Source organism: Temnothorax longispinosus, chromosome 3, assembly GCF_030848805.1.
Source record: "Temnothorax longispinosus isolate EJ_2023e chromosome 3, Tlon_JGU_v1, whole genome shotgun sequence".
In the NCBI taxonomy this organism is placed as follows: domain Eukaryota; kingdom Metazoa; phylum Arthropoda; class Insecta; order Hymenoptera; family Formicidae; genus Temnothorax; species Temnothorax longispinosus.
This window is the reverse complement of record NC_092360.1, coordinates 23807699-23825625: the sequence shown is the minus strand read 5'-3', so window position 1 is coordinate 23825625 and position 17927 is coordinate 23807699. Positions and strand designations below refer to the sequence as shown.

The 17927-nt window shown below is 32.4% G+C and overlaps 1 protein-coding gene across 2 annotated transcripts; it reads right to left on the bottom strand.

Moving 5' to 3' along the window:
• Positions 1 to 744: 744 nt before the first annotated feature.
• Pvr (PDGF- and VEGF-receptor related) lies at positions 745 to 17392 on the bottom strand. 2 transcript variants are annotated; one of them, XM_071774523.1, is made up of 22 exons: positions 16861 to 17392; positions 12059 to 12192; positions 11385 to 11568; positions 11142 to 11266; positions 10492 to 10636; positions 10172 to 10311; positions 9393 to 9567; positions 9160 to 9283; positions 8770 to 8942; positions 8483 to 8649; positions 8236 to 8392; positions 7667 to 7822; positions 7102 to 7272; positions 6667 to 6809; positions 6397 to 6577; positions 6224 to 6324; positions 5921 to 6071; positions 5592 to 5816; positions 5247 to 5415; positions 3987 to 4272; positions 3217 to 3654; positions 745 to 2776 (listed from the first exon to the last, which is right to left on the bottom strand). In XM_071774523.1, exons 1-22 carry the CDS (start codon positions 16922 to 16924, stop codon positions 2105 to 2107), a joined length of 4281 nt encoding a protein of 1426 aa, XP_071630624.1. In that variant the 5' UTR covers positions 16925 to 17392; the 3' UTR covers positions 745 to 2104. The 2 variants fall into 2 exon arrangements, with proteins under 2 accessions (XP_071630624.1, XP_071630625.1); XM_071774524.1 differs by having other exon boundaries at positions 3987 to 4239.
• Between the last annotated feature and the right edge of the window lie 535 nt (positions 17393 to 17927).

The window sequence follows — 17927 nt, the reverse complement described above, 5'->3', positions numbered from 1 at the left end:
CTGATTTATATCTGAGATAAAGATTGGATGTTTGATATATGTATAGTATATATTTATATATAAATGTGTTTTATCATATACATATATATATATATATATATAAATTTTATTATTTGATTTTGTCTGTTTCTTAGAATGTTTAATTATATATTCTTTTTTTTATATTTTTCTTTAATTGAAAGCTATTCTATTAAATAGCCAAAATGGCCATGGAATGAAATAATAAAAATTCATAAAAATAATTGTCTATTAGATGAACTGCTTTTTTAAAAAGAATAGAACGTGTAACTTTTGCTGGAATGTATAAGATTTATTATCTTAGTATGCCAGAGAAGCTTAAAGAACCTTAATCTTTGATTAACCACAATATCCTGCGAAATAATTTTATCAGTTCTCTTTGTTAATTTTTTGCAAACGAAAAAAGGAAGGAAGGAAATTTTTCCTTTCTCTATCCTGAGATATGTAACCGGCATACACAAAGTTACACAAGTACGAAAAGTGTTGTTTATGATATATAAATAGTTGATTAAACTGCGTCCTCTATAATATTATGAAAAAAATCGTGTGGTGCTATTTAAAAAATTAAAAGTAATCTTGAATTTTTTATGAAAAAAAAAAAAAGTTCTTTAGTTTTCTTTAGTTTAGACCACAAGTTGTAGCTAGCATGAAACAGAAATGTTTTTCTTACAACATTTACTTTTTTTGATGTCGCAAGTGTCTTAAAAATGGTAAAACATTACGATGGACATTTTGTATAAATATATTAGAGACTTACTTACACGACTTTTGTTTTTTAGATGTAATTAATTATTATCCTATTTTTTATAAAAATAAAACACTAAAATATTATGTATTTTATATGCTATGTATTTCACTTGTATGAAAACTTGTGTTTTTAATTTAAAATGATTCAGTTCTGATAAATAAATATACAAATACTATGAATATTAAGTACAACGTGACGAGATCTTTACATATCTCTTATTGTTACACACATTCACACATGCGCGCGCGCACATTTATTTATAAAAAGAGCATATAATTTGATATTACGTATAATATCAATTTTATAAATTTGCACAGTTTATATATTTTATAAAAAATTAATAAAAGTATATTATGTCATGACTATGTCTTTGTGATAAACGAAAGAGGTAAGAAATAAGAAATTAATAACTGTGTATAAAACCTCAAGTAAGTTATGATGAGAACAAAACATTATATTAGTAATCAAATAAAAAATCCATAACGCATTTTTTCTTATTTTATATATCTATAATCTATCTATTTTGTTCAAGTATATATCTCGAAGCACATATCGTTGTATGTGATGAGAGACATTATTGTAATATTACAAATGGTGATGGTACTCTATAATATCACAATAAACAAGTATCTAGATTGCAAATCGTAGATGACAAATAAATGTGCACAATATGTTCTGTATAAGCAAATAGATTAATAATAATGCACAGATTTATACTTTGTCAAATATATAAATTATTTACTTGAAAATAATATCTTAAAGAATTATTAGTTTGATAAACTTGCTTTAAATTCTTGCATTTTCCATATAAAATGCGTCACAATACCCGAATGTTAATTCTTAAAGTTAGGAAATGGCACTTTCTTCATACTTTTTCGTAAAAAAATCATCTCCATAAACGGAGAAGCATGTAAACAATATTGTAAACTAAAAGCTGGTAACGTGTTACAAGAAGAATAAATGAAATTTAAATATTTGCGTATTATGCATGAATATACTAAATCATTCTCTTGCACTGCGATATATATATATATATATATATATATATATATATATATATATATATAATAAAAAAATATTCTCTTTGCTTCTACTTGATGATGCATTCTCGATACGCTATTAATCGCCATGGTATGTTGATTGAGAGATTATTTGCGAAATACTAAATTCGATATTTTACCGTATATTATTATGACGTGGATGCACGTACAACTATATAATAGAGTAAAAAGTCGTCAGATTATCGCGGTAAAAGTTAACGAATAAATTACTAAACTGCATTGAACTTTACTCTTAAAATAATTCGGTATTCATAGGAGCGCGCAATCTCCAAGCGGACTAAGCTCTCTGGTCCATCTCGCGGTTACTGATCATCACGTAACTGGGATTACTAAAGCTGTCCGGCATACCCTTTCTTAGATCATTCTTCTGTTTGGGCATGTTCACGTAATTGTCCTGCGTGCTGATAATAGACGGTGCGTAATCTTTCTTTCTCGAGTCCGTCGTGTCCGTTTGCGCGTCGTTCTCATCGGTGTCGTTTAGATCTATCAGGTGAAGATTCCGCGGTGCGTTGCAATAACCGGAATCTCGATCCATCGGTCTATCGGCCGTTTGATTCTTCATCGCTTGCCTCTGCCGCGCGAACTCTGCTCTTCGCTCGTGGACATTGATCGGCTTCAGGTAGGGATCTTCCTCGTGCTTCAGCATTGGAGACTGCTCGACCGCGTCCTCGGAATCCGACACGGGCGATGGAAACTCAAAGTGCGAGTGCTCTTGATGCGGTCTAGGACTAAATATCCCGGACTCGTCTGTCGGACTCATGCCGGGGCTCATGCACAAGTATGACGGATCCGGTGCACCTTTTGAGAACGGCGAGTTTACATAATCGTGATTCGGTGACGCGAGAATCGCGTGATCCGGCGCGGACATCATCGTTAGATAATCGTTTTTTCCGCTCTCCAGATTCATAGTGTTCATGTCCATATACGGTGTGTTTAGGCTGATGTAATGCTGGAACAGCGATAAAAAATGCTTTTGTTATATGCTGTGTCTTCTTTGACGAGCGAATATATTGATATACATATACATCCAAGTATACATATGTATTTATATTATATGTAGTAATATATAATTATATATTAATATACTATAAGATATATATTATATTCTCAAAAATTTCATGTACAATTTCAGACGGTACCTATATATTTTCTTCTTAAATTAAATTTCCAAGGACCCGACAATTAAATCACTGATTATCGTTTATAATTTAAATATTTGATTACTTTATTCTTAGTGTTGAAAATCACTTTTGCTGTTGATTATACTTTACTGTTTAAAAACTAATGTATCTATATATATATATGTATATCGTGCTCCATTCTCTCGCTCGTGTCACAGCTTAATGCTTATCGTTACAAGACGAAGATGAAAAAAAAAAAAAAACTTACCAATCTCACACTTTCTTCCAATAAATTTCCAATGCTCTCCACAAGATCCGTAAAGCTTGGACGTAGTGTCGGTTTGGCTTTCCAGCATTGTAACATTATGTCATATATTTGGCGAATAGCGTAATCCGGCTGTTCCATTCTGTAGCCCTCGATCAATTTTTGATACTGTTTCTCTGCCTCCATGCCGGGATACGGCGTCTCAGCCAGCGTGAAAAATTCCCAAAGCACTATGCCAAAACTCCATATGTCGGATTGCGTCGAGAAAACTCGATCTCTGATCGATTCGATGGCCATCCATTTTATGGGCACCGGATCATCACCTTTTTTCTTGTAATTGCCATCTTTATACATAGTCTTTGCTAAGCCGAAATCGCAAATTTTCACTATGTTGTCCTCGGCAAGCAAGATATTTCTTGCTGCCAGATCTCCATGCAATACCTGTTGTAGAAATATGTACATGTACATATTATCATGAAAGATACACATCTGATGCGCTCAAAATATCGTGAGATATTATTAAAAATACGAATATTTGAACCCCGCATTTTAAGAAAAGGTAAATTTTATAATATTTTGCAACAATGGTCCACAATTTAAAAGATGAAATTCTAAATGTTGCTTGATATTAAACAATTTTAATTTGTTCCGTTTATATACTCTATTGTTCATCATCAATCATATCGAGATTAAAATTACAAGTTTGATATTTTATTGTTTAGATTTCTTTTGCACGTTCTTTCGCATTTATCTGTGTTAATTAAAAGACTTGCCTTTCGTCGACTCAGATATTCCATTCCACGTGCTACTTGAAATGCCCAAGACAATAAGTCTTGAGTGCAGATCGGTTTGAGATTTTGATCTTTATAGTCACCGGTGTAATTTGATCTCCATCCTGGTTGAGATGACGTACTACTGCTGACGCAACCCCCCCCGTCTGGCGAGAAATTAATCTCTGGAGAGTCCAAATTCGTTCCCGGACAATAATGCACCACTACATCATCGGTATCTGAATTCGCACTAAGACTGCGAGAAAAGGACAATGCCGCATATTTTATCCTGTTGTATGGGCAGAAGAGAAAAGAAGAACCTTGTTAAACCGCAACCCTTTGCATGCGTATCAGTTTGCGTGCGTATGTGCATGCTTTACTTATTGTTGGTACATTTTTATTTAGCAGCGTACACAGTTAATAAATACATACACATGTATGATTAATCAAGAGTTGCTGAAATTTCTTTTGCTCTAGACTAATTAAACGACTACGGGGAGATTTTTTGCGCGTTAGTATAGAACGTTATCTTGTTAAAAATACATTAAACTAAAAGTAAAGAACATGAGAGCAACAACTCTTGACGTATAGTTTGATTAGTATTTCCTGCAAGGACTGTAAGAAATTCTTCATGTAGGGGAGAATATGGGGTAATCTCGAACGACGCAATTTTAGTAGGTTTTGTCTCTCTCAGCCCCGCACCGTCCCCGCGTTCTCTACGTGCATAGCCTTCCTATAATGTTTAATATTGCCTGCAAGTTTAAAGCGAGAGAACGCGTACGCTATATTCAAGGTATAAATTAAATTATTATATTTCCATCACGTTGATGTAATTTTTGTCTGTTTACATATATAAATCATGTTGTTTTCTTTTAGGCTTTTGAAACATCTCTATAATGAATTATTTAGTTGGAATAGAACATCCACTTAAGGAAGTCATCTATAAATAACTTTTAAATGTGACTGTTCAATAGTTGAAATTTTTTTTCTAGTTTTACTAAAAATTACCCGTTTGGTGGCATTAAATAACAAATTTTTCAATGGTTTATTTTTACTTGACCTCAGGTATTCGCACGTACTACACCATTTCCCCCTACATATATGCATTGCATTTTATAAAAGCAGAAGATTTAAGATGCAGCCAGTTTAGAAAATGCAGTCGGAAATATTTTCCAAATATTATAGTACAGTACTTGATAATAAAATAGAACAAGTGTGACAGTTAGCGATAATGGACTGTTGGAATATGATTGGTAGACAAACCTGTTATTACTACTGACGCTAACAGTTCTCATCAGTATATCCATACCGATAGTAAGATCGAGTTTTCCAGTCTTGGGATCGATTTGATTAATAAAATCGTTTCTATGTCGTAAAAGATAATTATGCAAATTTCCAAAGCGGCAATATTCGACAATCACCAGCAGTTCGCCTGATGTAACAATTTTAATTAATAACGCTTAATATATACGTACTTGATTTTAACCGTTCCATCTTTGTTCAAAATTCACGACACATGTAGTTTTCTTTAATGTGAGACATGTAATAGTTGCGCATTTAATCGCCTAATCGTGTTGTAATAGTCTTTCGTTTTTCAGCAATACATACGTTTGGAAATATTTTTAGTGCAAGCGCCAAGAAGATTGACGACGTTTAGATGCTTGCCAAGGTGCACCATAATTTTCAATTCACTCGCAAGTGCACGTACATAAGTTGGGTTAGTGGTTCGACGAACCATCTTCACGGCAACGGTAGTGACAGTTTCGTTTTCGCATATCCCTTGCGCTTCCGCTTTCATTACCACTCCAAACTCACCACTGCCCAATTGCTTTCCTAAAAAATAATTAGTCGAAATGAGACACTACCGTATATTAAACCGCGGATGCCAAATTGCTTGATAATTTTTTATGTTATATACAAAGCATAATCGCGCTTACCGAGTTTCAATCGTTCCCTTGGAAATTCCCACTTTTTATCGTAAGGGAGTAGTTCCGCTTGATCGTCAACCGTCAAATCTGGATTTAAACATTCTAAAGCACCTTCTTCAAAGTGCATAAGACCCGCTTCCATCAATTCTTTTCTCATTTTCTGTATGACGATTCACAATTTTAATTTAATTAAATTACATTCTTCATAAAATATTTTCTTACAACGTAATACTGAATTTTATTTTATATACGTAATACAAATTATAATAATTATGGAATATATATATATTTATTATGGAATATATGATTTACCTTTTCACGACGAACCTTAATCGTGAAAAAGATGGCTAAAATCACTAGGATGAGACCCATAATAGCTATTGAAGTAGCTAATATTATGTCAAGTTTGTGCCCTGCAAAACCTTACAAGTTTTTAACCCGCTTAATATTATTTTATAAATATAATATTTGCTTATAAAACTTACATTTTGCATTTTTCACCGTTATCTGCTGAAAAGTCTCGTTTGTGCCCAATCGATTAATAGCCCGGCACGAATAATTTCCGCCATCATGTTGCTTCAAATAGTTTATATTAAGTTCTTTATAATTATCATATTTATAAGATTTAAAAGAATACTGATCATTTTCCTTCAGCAACACATTGTCCTGAAAGATGTTAAATATAAAAAATATATTATATATGCATCGCTTTCAATTTTATTAAACACAAAAATAATTATAAATGCACATGTCACCTTGTACCAGGTAACTATTGGTTTCGGCATTCCTTCTGCAAAACATTGCAATATCACCGTCTTGTGACCTTCGGCAATCACATCGATAGTTTTAATTTTAGTTTCATTCATATTAGTTTTGACAAAAAACGGTAGCACCGGATCTATAAAATATTGAATAAAAGTTTAAGGTTGGGCATTTTATCACACAGTATAAACTTGATTAACAACTAGGTTTTTCATTAAGAATAGTGTAGATACACTTTTATAATAAATTTACTTTGTGCGCACGAAAGGTATATATATACATATATATTTCTATATATATGTATAATATTTTAAAACATTCAAAATGTATTAAATTTTAGATAAAACTTTTTCGTAATAATCCTTTTCCCTAAAAAAATTACTTGAGAATTAAAATACTGTTGTATTACTTAAATAAACTGATTATACCGTGAACAATTAATTTGTACGTTGCGTAGTCGGAAAGAGGCTCCAAGGTCTCACGATTCATGATTTTTCCGGTACAGAAATAATCTTGGGCATCTGATTCTTGGACATTATTGAGCTTCAACGTTGATCGATAGGTAAATGGGGTTTTATGCTGCGTAATCTGTAATCTTTCTGAAAATAACAAAAATTGGAAAAATATCTACATTAAATCACCCGTTCATTAATATTTCATTCACTGTACTGTGTCGCGGTAGAAATGATGATAAAGAAGAAAATTTTGCATCAAAATGTTTTCGAGTGCAATAATTTAAAACTAAAATAAAATAATACGATTTAATAAGGAAAATGAAATATGATTACAACACGTGTATTAGGTACAAATAGCAGATTATTAATATTATATTATGCATATAATAATGTATTTTTATTTTGTATTTTGTATTTTTTTAAAATTAATTTTTTTCAGAATTTTGCCCCCGCCAAAAAATTCGAAAAATCTCCAATATTGTAAAATATATAATTCTTTCTTTTTTATGTACTTTTATTCTTTGTTTAAAATAATTACCTGATTCTGCAAGTGGCCTTTCAGTTTGGTTTACCAGTGTGGTCCATGTAAATTCGTTTGTATAATTATAAATGGAAGCGGCACACGTCAATTCTACATCATCACCTATCGTCACAGACTCGTTTGGCCTAATAATGCCAAAAGCGCCTACTCCATCTGAATAAAAGATGAGAAGACGTATTATCGATTTTTGACATGATGATTTAAAAGCATTTTTATTTAAATAATTAAAAATTTTTTTAAAAATTATAACCTGAATTTTAATCTATTTTGCGTTTAATAAGATAATGGTTGCACTATGATGCAGATTTTGTGATAAAAATGGAAACGATAAATACAAATAAAAAAACACTTTGCAATGGCATATGAGAAATGATTTAAATGTATATAAAATTGCAGATCAACAAGAATCAATTCTGTACGTGGAATGAGCGGGTGTTTTTATTTTCAAGATTTAATTTAATTTTTTAATTGATACTTGATTGAAATATATCAAAAAATATGCAAGATGACTGCATGTAATTATTAAAGGTTATAATAACGAGACACGCAAAAACGAGTATTCTTACCGGAGACAAGAATGTTCTCGGTCACAGAATCACAGGAGATTACAGAATCAACGACATTACAGGCTTTACACGTTATTTTCCCCGATACGTCGATAGGCATTTTTACCGTTGATTCGAATCTGTAACTAGAGCTGTAAGCTGCGGATTGCGTCACGTCCTATAAAATTCATTTTCTTGTTATAACAAGTACGAGTACAAGTACAGAGACTTGTCTAATGGAAAAAAGTTGACATGAACGTGCGTTTACCGTCAGATACACAGTTGTTGAATTCTCCAGCGATGGATAAATAGGACACCTCAGAAAACTCCATGTTATATTTGGAGGTGGATTAGATATTACTTCGCAATGAAATTCTGTACTTTCGTTAGGCGGATAGTAAGAGTCAATATGGGTCAATAAGGCAACCGGCTTAGCTGAAATCAACAGTAATGTTATACGACAATAGTTGTAAATAAATAGTTGTATACCCTATTCGTGTTTTAATGTATTTACTGCAGTTTTTTAAAATTAATATTAGAAAATCATCTCGATACCTATAACATCCAATGTAAAATTCAATTTTTCGATCATAAAATCATTTTTTGCTTCAAGTGTGTAATTTCCCGAGTCCATTACGCTTAATGTGTTTATTTTCAACGTAGCTGTTGCGCTTGTGTTCATGAAATACTTTGGGCTCTCTATAATTTCTTCGCCATTCGGCTTGAACCTGTAGTATAGTAAATAAAATAGATGATTAACATTAAATATATATACATACGTATATACATTTAACATTTATTACGAGTAACGGATAATACATCGAAAACATCGCAAATGATTAAATGTGATTTATTACTTTATATTCGTATACACGCGAATGACATACTACATTAATTCAACTTTCTGACTTGTAACAATATTTTAATAAATGTTGAAAACTTTACCATTGTAAATGGGGTTTCGGATAGCCATCGACATAGACGACCCATTGAACGTAGCTACCGCTTTCCGCTTGATAATATTTATCGGTGTTTTGAGGTGTAAGATTAATATATTTCATTTGAGGATCTGAAAATATATCGATTCGTTTTGCGTATTTAATTGAGAGACATGTATGGTTTCGCCATAAATATACACGTTCTTTGATTGTATGTATCCAAGTTAATGATAAACTAACCGTGTATCGTGATATTTTTTGTTATCTTCTTGGTGTCATGAATCGACCTAATGACGCACTCATATTCCCCCGCGTCTTCGTCTGTTACATTAAGTATCGTCAACTGACACGTAACTAAGACATAATTTCCGTTGAGATGTTTTCTGAATTGCTGAGTGCTTATTCTACTGCTATTCTACAAATAAAACAAGGTCACGTGTATATGTGCATGCGAGCGATAAATATATTGCAATCGAAAAGATTTATACAGGAAACTTGTATGTCGCGTTAAGCTGTGCGCGTTTTCAATTCTCAGGCAGGGAATCTTAGATCCTCAGACTCCTAGAACTTTGCGTTCTAATTCTCGAAGAAAGACTAACAATAAATAATTAGAGACATCTATTTTTTTCTCGTATATTTTAGAGATATAATAAAAATAATTAAAATTATGTCCCGGAGTAACGATTAAAAAAGATATAATTAAAAAATCAGGATTTGAGGAAGTAGACTTTTCCATCATTAAGGGCTCAGACACAATGACAAAAATAAGGACGAAGATAAAGGAATAAGGAATAAGGGAATGTCGCATCTCACTTCAGTACACGTACATTAAATGCAACATGCCTTATTCCTAATTTTTTTATCTTCGTCCTTCGTCCTCTCATTGTGACTGAGCCTTACGTGCATCGATTTTATCCATGTTTTTGCCAATTGAGGAACAAGACACGCTCTTAATTATTAAGTTCAATCTTGATCTACGTCTTTGTGTTATTTATACTACAAGAAAATAGTGTAGTTACCTGCTGCGGTGTGTGCCAATTGAATACGTATCTCATGGATATTTCCACTTCAACAGTACAATTTACATAGAGATCTTGTCCGCGTGTAACGTGTAGCAGGCTGTCGTCTTGAATTTTTGGTTCGGGTAAGGTTCGTTTTACTGCGCAAATAATTTAATCATTCTTATTAAATGGTATGATGATTGCCTCGATATTGTTTTAGCATGAAATTAAAACGATCAAGAGTGTGTGATGTGGCGCTATCGAATGTCATATAGGTATATATGTATGTAGTACATGTGAGACTGAATTAACATCTCAAGCCGCGAGACCGCACTTACGGTGCACGGACAACACGTAATTGACCGCGTGCTCTTCGCCGTTCTTCTCTATCGAGCACTTGTACCAATTGCTATCTTTCACCAGAAGGTTCCTAATCGTAAAACCAATTCTCGGATCAAATGACGCCTCCTTCAATTCTTCTTCCTGCACATTAAACGTTGAGAGATTTTAGAAACGTTTTATAATAATGAATAACAAGTTGATAAAATTAACAGCTACTTTTAATTATATTTATGATTATAATCAACATTAGTTTATATAATCTCGTTTATAATATTAGAAATAAAAAACTTGACGAGCAACAATATGCTTTTTAACAGCCTTTTTAATTTGCTACGTTACAGTTCTTAAACTTGGATTTTCAAACATGTATAATATTAACAAGGATTAAAACTCTTGTTCCCGAAAGCTAACGAAATGTGTAAATAAGCAAGTTTAGTATGTCGTTTACAATTAGTGGTATGTCGTAACCGCGCATGTTCTATAAATCTAAGCATATATAGAGCGCATATTTATTCCTTAACGTCAAACGTTTTCAAGCTTTTGAAATGGAAACTGAACGTGAGTCATTTAAAGTTGAATATAATTTTATTTAGTTTTACTTTTAAATTGCAAATTATCTGCTACTAAGTTTGTTGTCAATACTCACGTTATTGTCAGACAAGATGGGTACTAGATTTGGCGATGTAGGTCTGCATGGTATTACAATGCTGCCGCCAGCAACTGCACTCAGATGGGCGTAAGTATCCGCTTCGACGAATAAATTAGTATTGGCTGTAACAAATGAATGCCGTGCGAAAATGCAAATATGACATTCTGCAGCAAACTGCAGATACAAATGTTTTTTTTTATTGATTTACATATTAATGAGAAACGCGCGATTTGATCTTACATTTCACATAAACGTACAACCAGCTTATCTCGGGATCGTCGTAGGAATTTGTAATGATTTCAACATTGTGATCGGCGCAACCGTACCAGCCTGTATCACCGAAAACGGTGTTTGGCCTTTGGAAAACATAATGGTAAAGGCCATTATCTTCAGTCTCGCTTGTTTTTGGGATTGAAGTATTAACCTGTTGGAATATAATTAAAAGTTTGATATACATGCCAAACCTTTTATTTTTACATAGGAATTTAAAATAGGAATATTATAATTTCTATAATAAACCTTAATATTCTTATAGATATACAAGTGCTTGATTATAACAATTTTAATATTTTTTTTTTCAAAAAATGCATTTCACAGTTTTACTTGTAAAAGGAGCAATATCCATATCTTTCTTACTAAACTATTTCGAAAATAATTATACAATAAAGATGTATATACATATATTATATGTACATGTACTAATAGCTACAGAAGCAAAATATTTATAAACAATTTACAATTACCAGAATTAAAATTATCCAATTTTGCTAGGATCAACTTGTACAATTTAAATGTGAGAATAAAAGACGATCGAATATCTGAAATGTATAACGAAAAATGTATCCAAACTCTATAATCAAGCAATAAATAAGCAATGTCAAAACTTTGCCTATAATAAAATTTATAGTGCATACCGATTCTCCAAGAGCGTCGGGATAAACAAATTTAATTGGTGCGAAGCTAATGCATGTAATCTCTAAAGGTTCTCCTTCGTTTATTACAATTTCCTCTTGGTTCGGGTAGATGCTTGGTTTGTTACTTGCTGATACTAAAAAAAAAAAAAAAAAAAAAACGAAATTATCAATTAATTCGTGCATGTTTGAAGCACGATCTGTGCCTTTCAGTGGACTGTCTAAAATTTGTTGGGTATAATTAGTAATTTTTCTCACAATCCTAATGGAGAAATATTCTTTATTCCAAAATTTTATTGTCGAATGTTGTGCCATCGCCCAATAACCAAGTTGTATTTACGTTTATATAATAATGCGAAACGCATTTCTATCGAAATATGATGGAAATTATTGCCACGCAAAAGACGGGAATATGAACAACAGTTTCGAAAGAAACGTCATCACGTTAGCCGCAATGTCCTGCGGATGATTGGCTTTATCATCTGGCTCTCCTCGTTACTCTCTTCTGTATATGAAAGGACGCACACGTGCCGTCAGTCTGTTTCTGCGCAAATGCGACCGCGTGGCTCTATAGGAAGGAAGTCCTTTTTTCCTCTCTTGATAATGTGCCCGTATTATCAGCCAGAGTGCGTTTGTCGTAGAAGCCATAAGAAACATGTTAATGCGAGCGAATACACGGAGGCAAATACATAGTTTTCAACTAATTCGCATATAGTAAAGATGAGATCGAGTTGCATATGACGTGAGCACGTGAGTTTATGACGTCAAGTATACATGCTAATCTTTGCTCCAGTCATGTACGTAAATATGATACGAATCTTGTAAATAGCATGAAAAAGACTACCACATCACTGAAAATATTTTCGTATTATCACAACAAAATCATATTTAAAGACAATGTTATGTTGCGAAACATAACGAAACAAAATAAAAATTGTTGTGACAAAAAGACGTATTAATCAATTTTGAAAGAATTTGATCTTTGAATTTAAATTTTTTAACCAAAAATTGAGAAGATTTGCTACGTAAATTATAAAATTTTTTTTACACTGAACGTAACCTCAAGATGTAATATTTTCAGAAAAAATGCACAGATATTTTTTCCAATTTCCTTTGGGTATATTGACTAATATATTTCATTTATATTTAGATATGTATATTACATTTCACTAATTAAGAATAATCACTTGGAGGTGAATATCATCAAAATTAGTTTTTTTATAATTAAAGAATTATAAATGTTCAAGTATTGTCTATATAGATTAGATGAATCTTTTTTATTTATGAATGTATTTTAAGAAGTAATGTAAAAAAAGTGGCCATTTATTAAGCAATAAGAGACTGAGAAAAATATTCTCATTATCAGTTTGCTATTGTATATTTAGTGTATCTTTCAACTAGTAAACTACAGCGAATCTGTGATTATTTTTGAAACTGTGTGTAATGTGTTGTATAGAAAAATATGGTAATAGTACGTTCTGTAAAACTTTTGCAATGTGTGTGCATGGTATTTTATAAAAATCTGATATTAAATAATAAAAATATTAAAATTATTATATTAAATTTATTATTTTAAATTAGACTCTTTCAAAAGTAGTTGAAAATGCTACCAAAAATAATTCAAGAAGATGTCAACTTTTATTAACAAGAGAACGAAATAAAAACCGATCGCGACATGATGTTATTTTTAATAATGCGTTCAAGCTACTCTCTATATGTTGTCATCGCGACAGAACATGTATCGCACAAATGAAATGGCTAATGCAACCAAGTGTTGATTGTTTCAAATGTAGTTAATATCATTAATGTTTCTTTTGTATATGTTGTATGTACGTATCTCAGGGATTACTCTACTCTCGCCATCATTTCTTGTGATCTTTACGGAGCATTTCAGGTGCTCGCATTACGAGTAGACCTTGGTTGCTTAATTGATCATATTACTAGACCTAATAAAAATTATTGTCATTTATTAGAATGCCGCATGAACCAAGTTACCTAACCAAGTTCAATAGAATTTCATCAATGATATACCGCTGAGAAATAATCGTCTGTGAGAAATATGTGAAAGTAAATACATTATGAAATATCATATGAAATATCTTTATTTGATCAAAAATATCAGTTGCGTTATCTCAATTTGCCGATATAATTCGGCAACGATTAATTATTGCGATAATTGAATCAAAAGAGGCTGATTGAAAATATAATTTTACTAATCGAATTATATATAATTTATTTTATGCTTTTTTCCATCTCTTGTAGAATATACAATACTTGGAAAGATTCAAAATGAAACGTACCGTTCGCGGAGAAAGTCGTATGCTCATTTCAATAAAAATCTTAATACAGATTTAATACTTTGGTTTTAGTAAAAAAATTCGACTCCCTCTTTAATTCATTGAGCATACAACACAATAAAACAAATAAATAGGATTTTTTTTCAATTTTTACTGTGACTAATTGTTCTCTCGTTATTTTGTTGTGTTTTATCTGTTTTTATCTGAATTATTTTTATCTTAAAAAAAAAATATATATATATATATATATATATTTCTGGAAATGATCACCGATGGGTATCATCAAGTCTCATAGAGAATTTTGCCTGTAGAAGAGAACAAAGACAGACTCTTTCTAAAAGTAAATTCGTCGTTTACTGAAAGAAGTCGAAAAGCGGAAGAAAACTTTTTACTTGACTATAGAAAAAGATGTGATATTTGTTACAAAAATTTAATATAATATGGTCAGCATGCGGTTATGTCAGACAAAATGTTAAAAAATGAACATGTGTGAAAAGTACTAAATCTCAATCTGTCTTTCTCTTGTCTTTCAAAAACAATACAAAATTAAATAAATATATTTAGTTTTTATCATCTATATTTCTATATAATTAAAATGTTTTATTATTCTTTTACATTTTGTTTTTGGATAAATTTATCCATTATAATGCTCTACTGCCGGATGTGAACCGCGCCAATAACTAATATTAATATTATATGCTTATTGGACCAACTGAATGAATGAATGGTATAAGTAAATCAAGTACAAATCACGCGCGTGCTGAAGCTATCCGAAAGCAATGAAAATATCCACGGATGGATACTTTGTGTAAGAGTTTCTATAATAAAAGTTGTTGGGAGTGAGACAATAAAGCTATAACGGTATGTCCCAACTCTTATTATAGAAACTCTACTTTGTGTCTCCGTGATGACAGGTAAGAAAAACCATCATCATTTGGCGTTCCATGTGTGTTGAGAACAAGTTGGATATTAAAGATCAAGTTAAAAAATTGCAAAGAAAAAACCAGCTGTACAAAATATACTAATATGATTTATAACATTAAATATTATTACATTTTATTTATTTATTGAATATGCCTTGCATGACTTGTTTAATATATATGTTTAATTAATTAACACGTATGCCATAAATTCTCTGTCCTTGAGACTAACGAATTTATTTCATAATTAAAATAGAAGGCAGCATGTATATTCGTTTTATTGAATTGACCAATAACAAAATAAAAATAATTATAATCATTAAAAATATTCACTTTGTTGCCTTCAGTTATAGAATAAATTCATTTTTCTTACGGGACTGAATTTATGGCACGATAATGTAGGTATGTATATTGGAGAACTATAATAAAATTGCAAAGTGCACTGCCTAATATCCTTAAAAATTTCTAGATGAATTGTTACACGGTTTATAATATTCATTGACACGTTTCTATATCACAAGCCCTGATCTTGTTGAAAGCTTATCATTTTTCTACGAACATGTGTACCTAAAATACCTAGTCTCCTTTCTCTGACAAGTGTTTTATCAGTATAATATAGGTGAGAGAGATTCACTGTTTTTTTTCTCTCTCTCTTCGAGTCAAAACATGAGTCATATGTGCATGGCATTCATTCTACGTATACCTCTCGATATTGTACCTATACTCTATCGATCCCTTTATTGATTCGATCGGCTCACACGATTATCTATAAAAGCGGTTCCATTAAATGTTTTAATCATGTAGCAAGCGTAGCAACAAGCGCTGAGAAAGTAGTGCAAAATATTTTCATAAGTTGCGAAATATATATCTTGATTATTATATAAACAAAAAAAAACATTTATATATAGAGAGAGAGGGGGAGAGACAGGGGGGGAGAGAGAGAGAGAGAGAGAGAGAGAGAGAGAGAGAGAGAGAGAGAGAGAGAGAGAGAGAGAGAGAGAGAGAGAGAGAGAGAGAGAGAGATGAAGCTAAATGAAAACTGACAAAGTGAATTTCGAGCAAATTCGATTTTGACAATTTTCATGTCCTTGCTGGTAAGGCTACAAGTATATAGTTACAAGATGAAAACTATGGAATTTTGTGATCAAGTGCCTTCTAATTGCATATTAAATTTTCTTTCTTATCTGAAATCGTAAATAAAAGAAAGACAAAATAATTAGTAGAATTTTACATTTGGTATACCTTTGCGGAAGTTTTAATTTCTCAGAATAAAGAAAATATACAACTTGATTCATTAAATATATCACGGGCAGTATGACGTGTACCGAGCTGCTGTACCGAGCATGCGTTAATCGAGGTTCGACGTTCTTTGGACAATTTAAGAAATGACGCTGCTGGGACGCTGTTTTAATCAACCGATCGGTATTCGCTGAATATGCTTCTACGTCGTACGCGTCGAGTAAAATCCGACCGCGACACCGATAAATGTGACTCAATGGCGGCCACGTGACTACGTTACGCTTCAGTGAAGGATCTCCTTGGCACACGGGTGATGAGCGTCAGGTCAGGTGTGTGTCGCATTACGTACCTTGAGAGAGCGCTAAGATGAGCACCGGTATGCAAAGTCGTGCGCGGTGCGGCAACATTTTCATTTTCTCGCACACCTTACGTTACCGGCTTGTCACATTTTTGCACATCGATGCAGCACGTGAATTTTGTACACTGATGCAACACGAACAGATTGGACGCGTATGCGTCCCGAAGAACAGGTTCCGGAGTCTCTCTTCGCGCGCCGGGCCCTTGTTACTCCCTACTTTGGAGACTTTCATACTAATGTTCGCCGCAGGCGCGAGGCGCGACTCAACACTCGACTGCACACTCAACGAATAGGCCCCACCCGGCCAAGTTCCCGTTCGAGTTTATCGGAGATCGGGGGACGGAGACGACGACGTCATCTCTCGACATCATTCGACTTTTGCTGCTCGCAATCGCACAGAGGCACCTCGAACTTTCTGATGATTCCTAATCGCACCGACCGGCACGCGCGTTTCGTCTTTATCATATAAACTACACTACAGATGTTGCTACGATTATGAAAAGAACTCACACACGTATCGTATAATGTGCTGGGGAAACTTGTAGATTATGTGATAATATGACGTGTTTTCCAAACTCTGTTGAGAGCAAATTGTCATGTTCTGAATAAAGTCAGAAATAAAATTCCGTTCTATGATGTCTCACAAATATTAATAATACATATAGATATTAATTATATATGTTACATTTACCCAACTAAACGAAATAACGAAAAGATCAATAAACATGTAGATAATTAATATATAACAAATATATAATTAGATGTTAGTTTCAAATTAATATCTTATATTAGTTATTCAAAATTGCATTTACTTTGAAATATCGAAATAAATATACAAGTAAATAATATTTTTATATGGCAGACATCTCATTTGCCAAAGATCAAAAGTATTCATGAAACTTTCTTTACGCAGTTATTGTATAATTAAAGCTCCTGCTGGCTCGAATGCCAAGTCCGCGTTGACAGTACGTACACATACAGCGCGTCACTCTTGGCAAACGTGTAAACTATAAAAGGCATGAGAAATGATGTTAAAAAGCTGTAAATTATTCTTGTAA

What these genes read in the sequence shown, in the direction of transcription:
- Pvr (XM_071774523.1), bottom strand. Translation starts at nt 16,924, where the DNA reads ATGAAAATGTTGCCGCACCGCGCACGACTTTGCATACCGGTGCTCATC. An exon ending in AAGGGAACGATTGAAACTCG is followed by an intron (nt 5,817 to 5,920) that starts GTAAGCGCGATT and finishes ATTATTTTTTAG; the next exon opens with GAAAGCAATTGGGCAGTGGT. An exon ending in AGCGTCAGTAGTAATAACAG is followed by an intron (nt 4,273 to 5,246) that starts GTTTGTCTACCA and finishes CCCATACAACAG; the next exon opens with GATAAAATATGCGGCATTGT.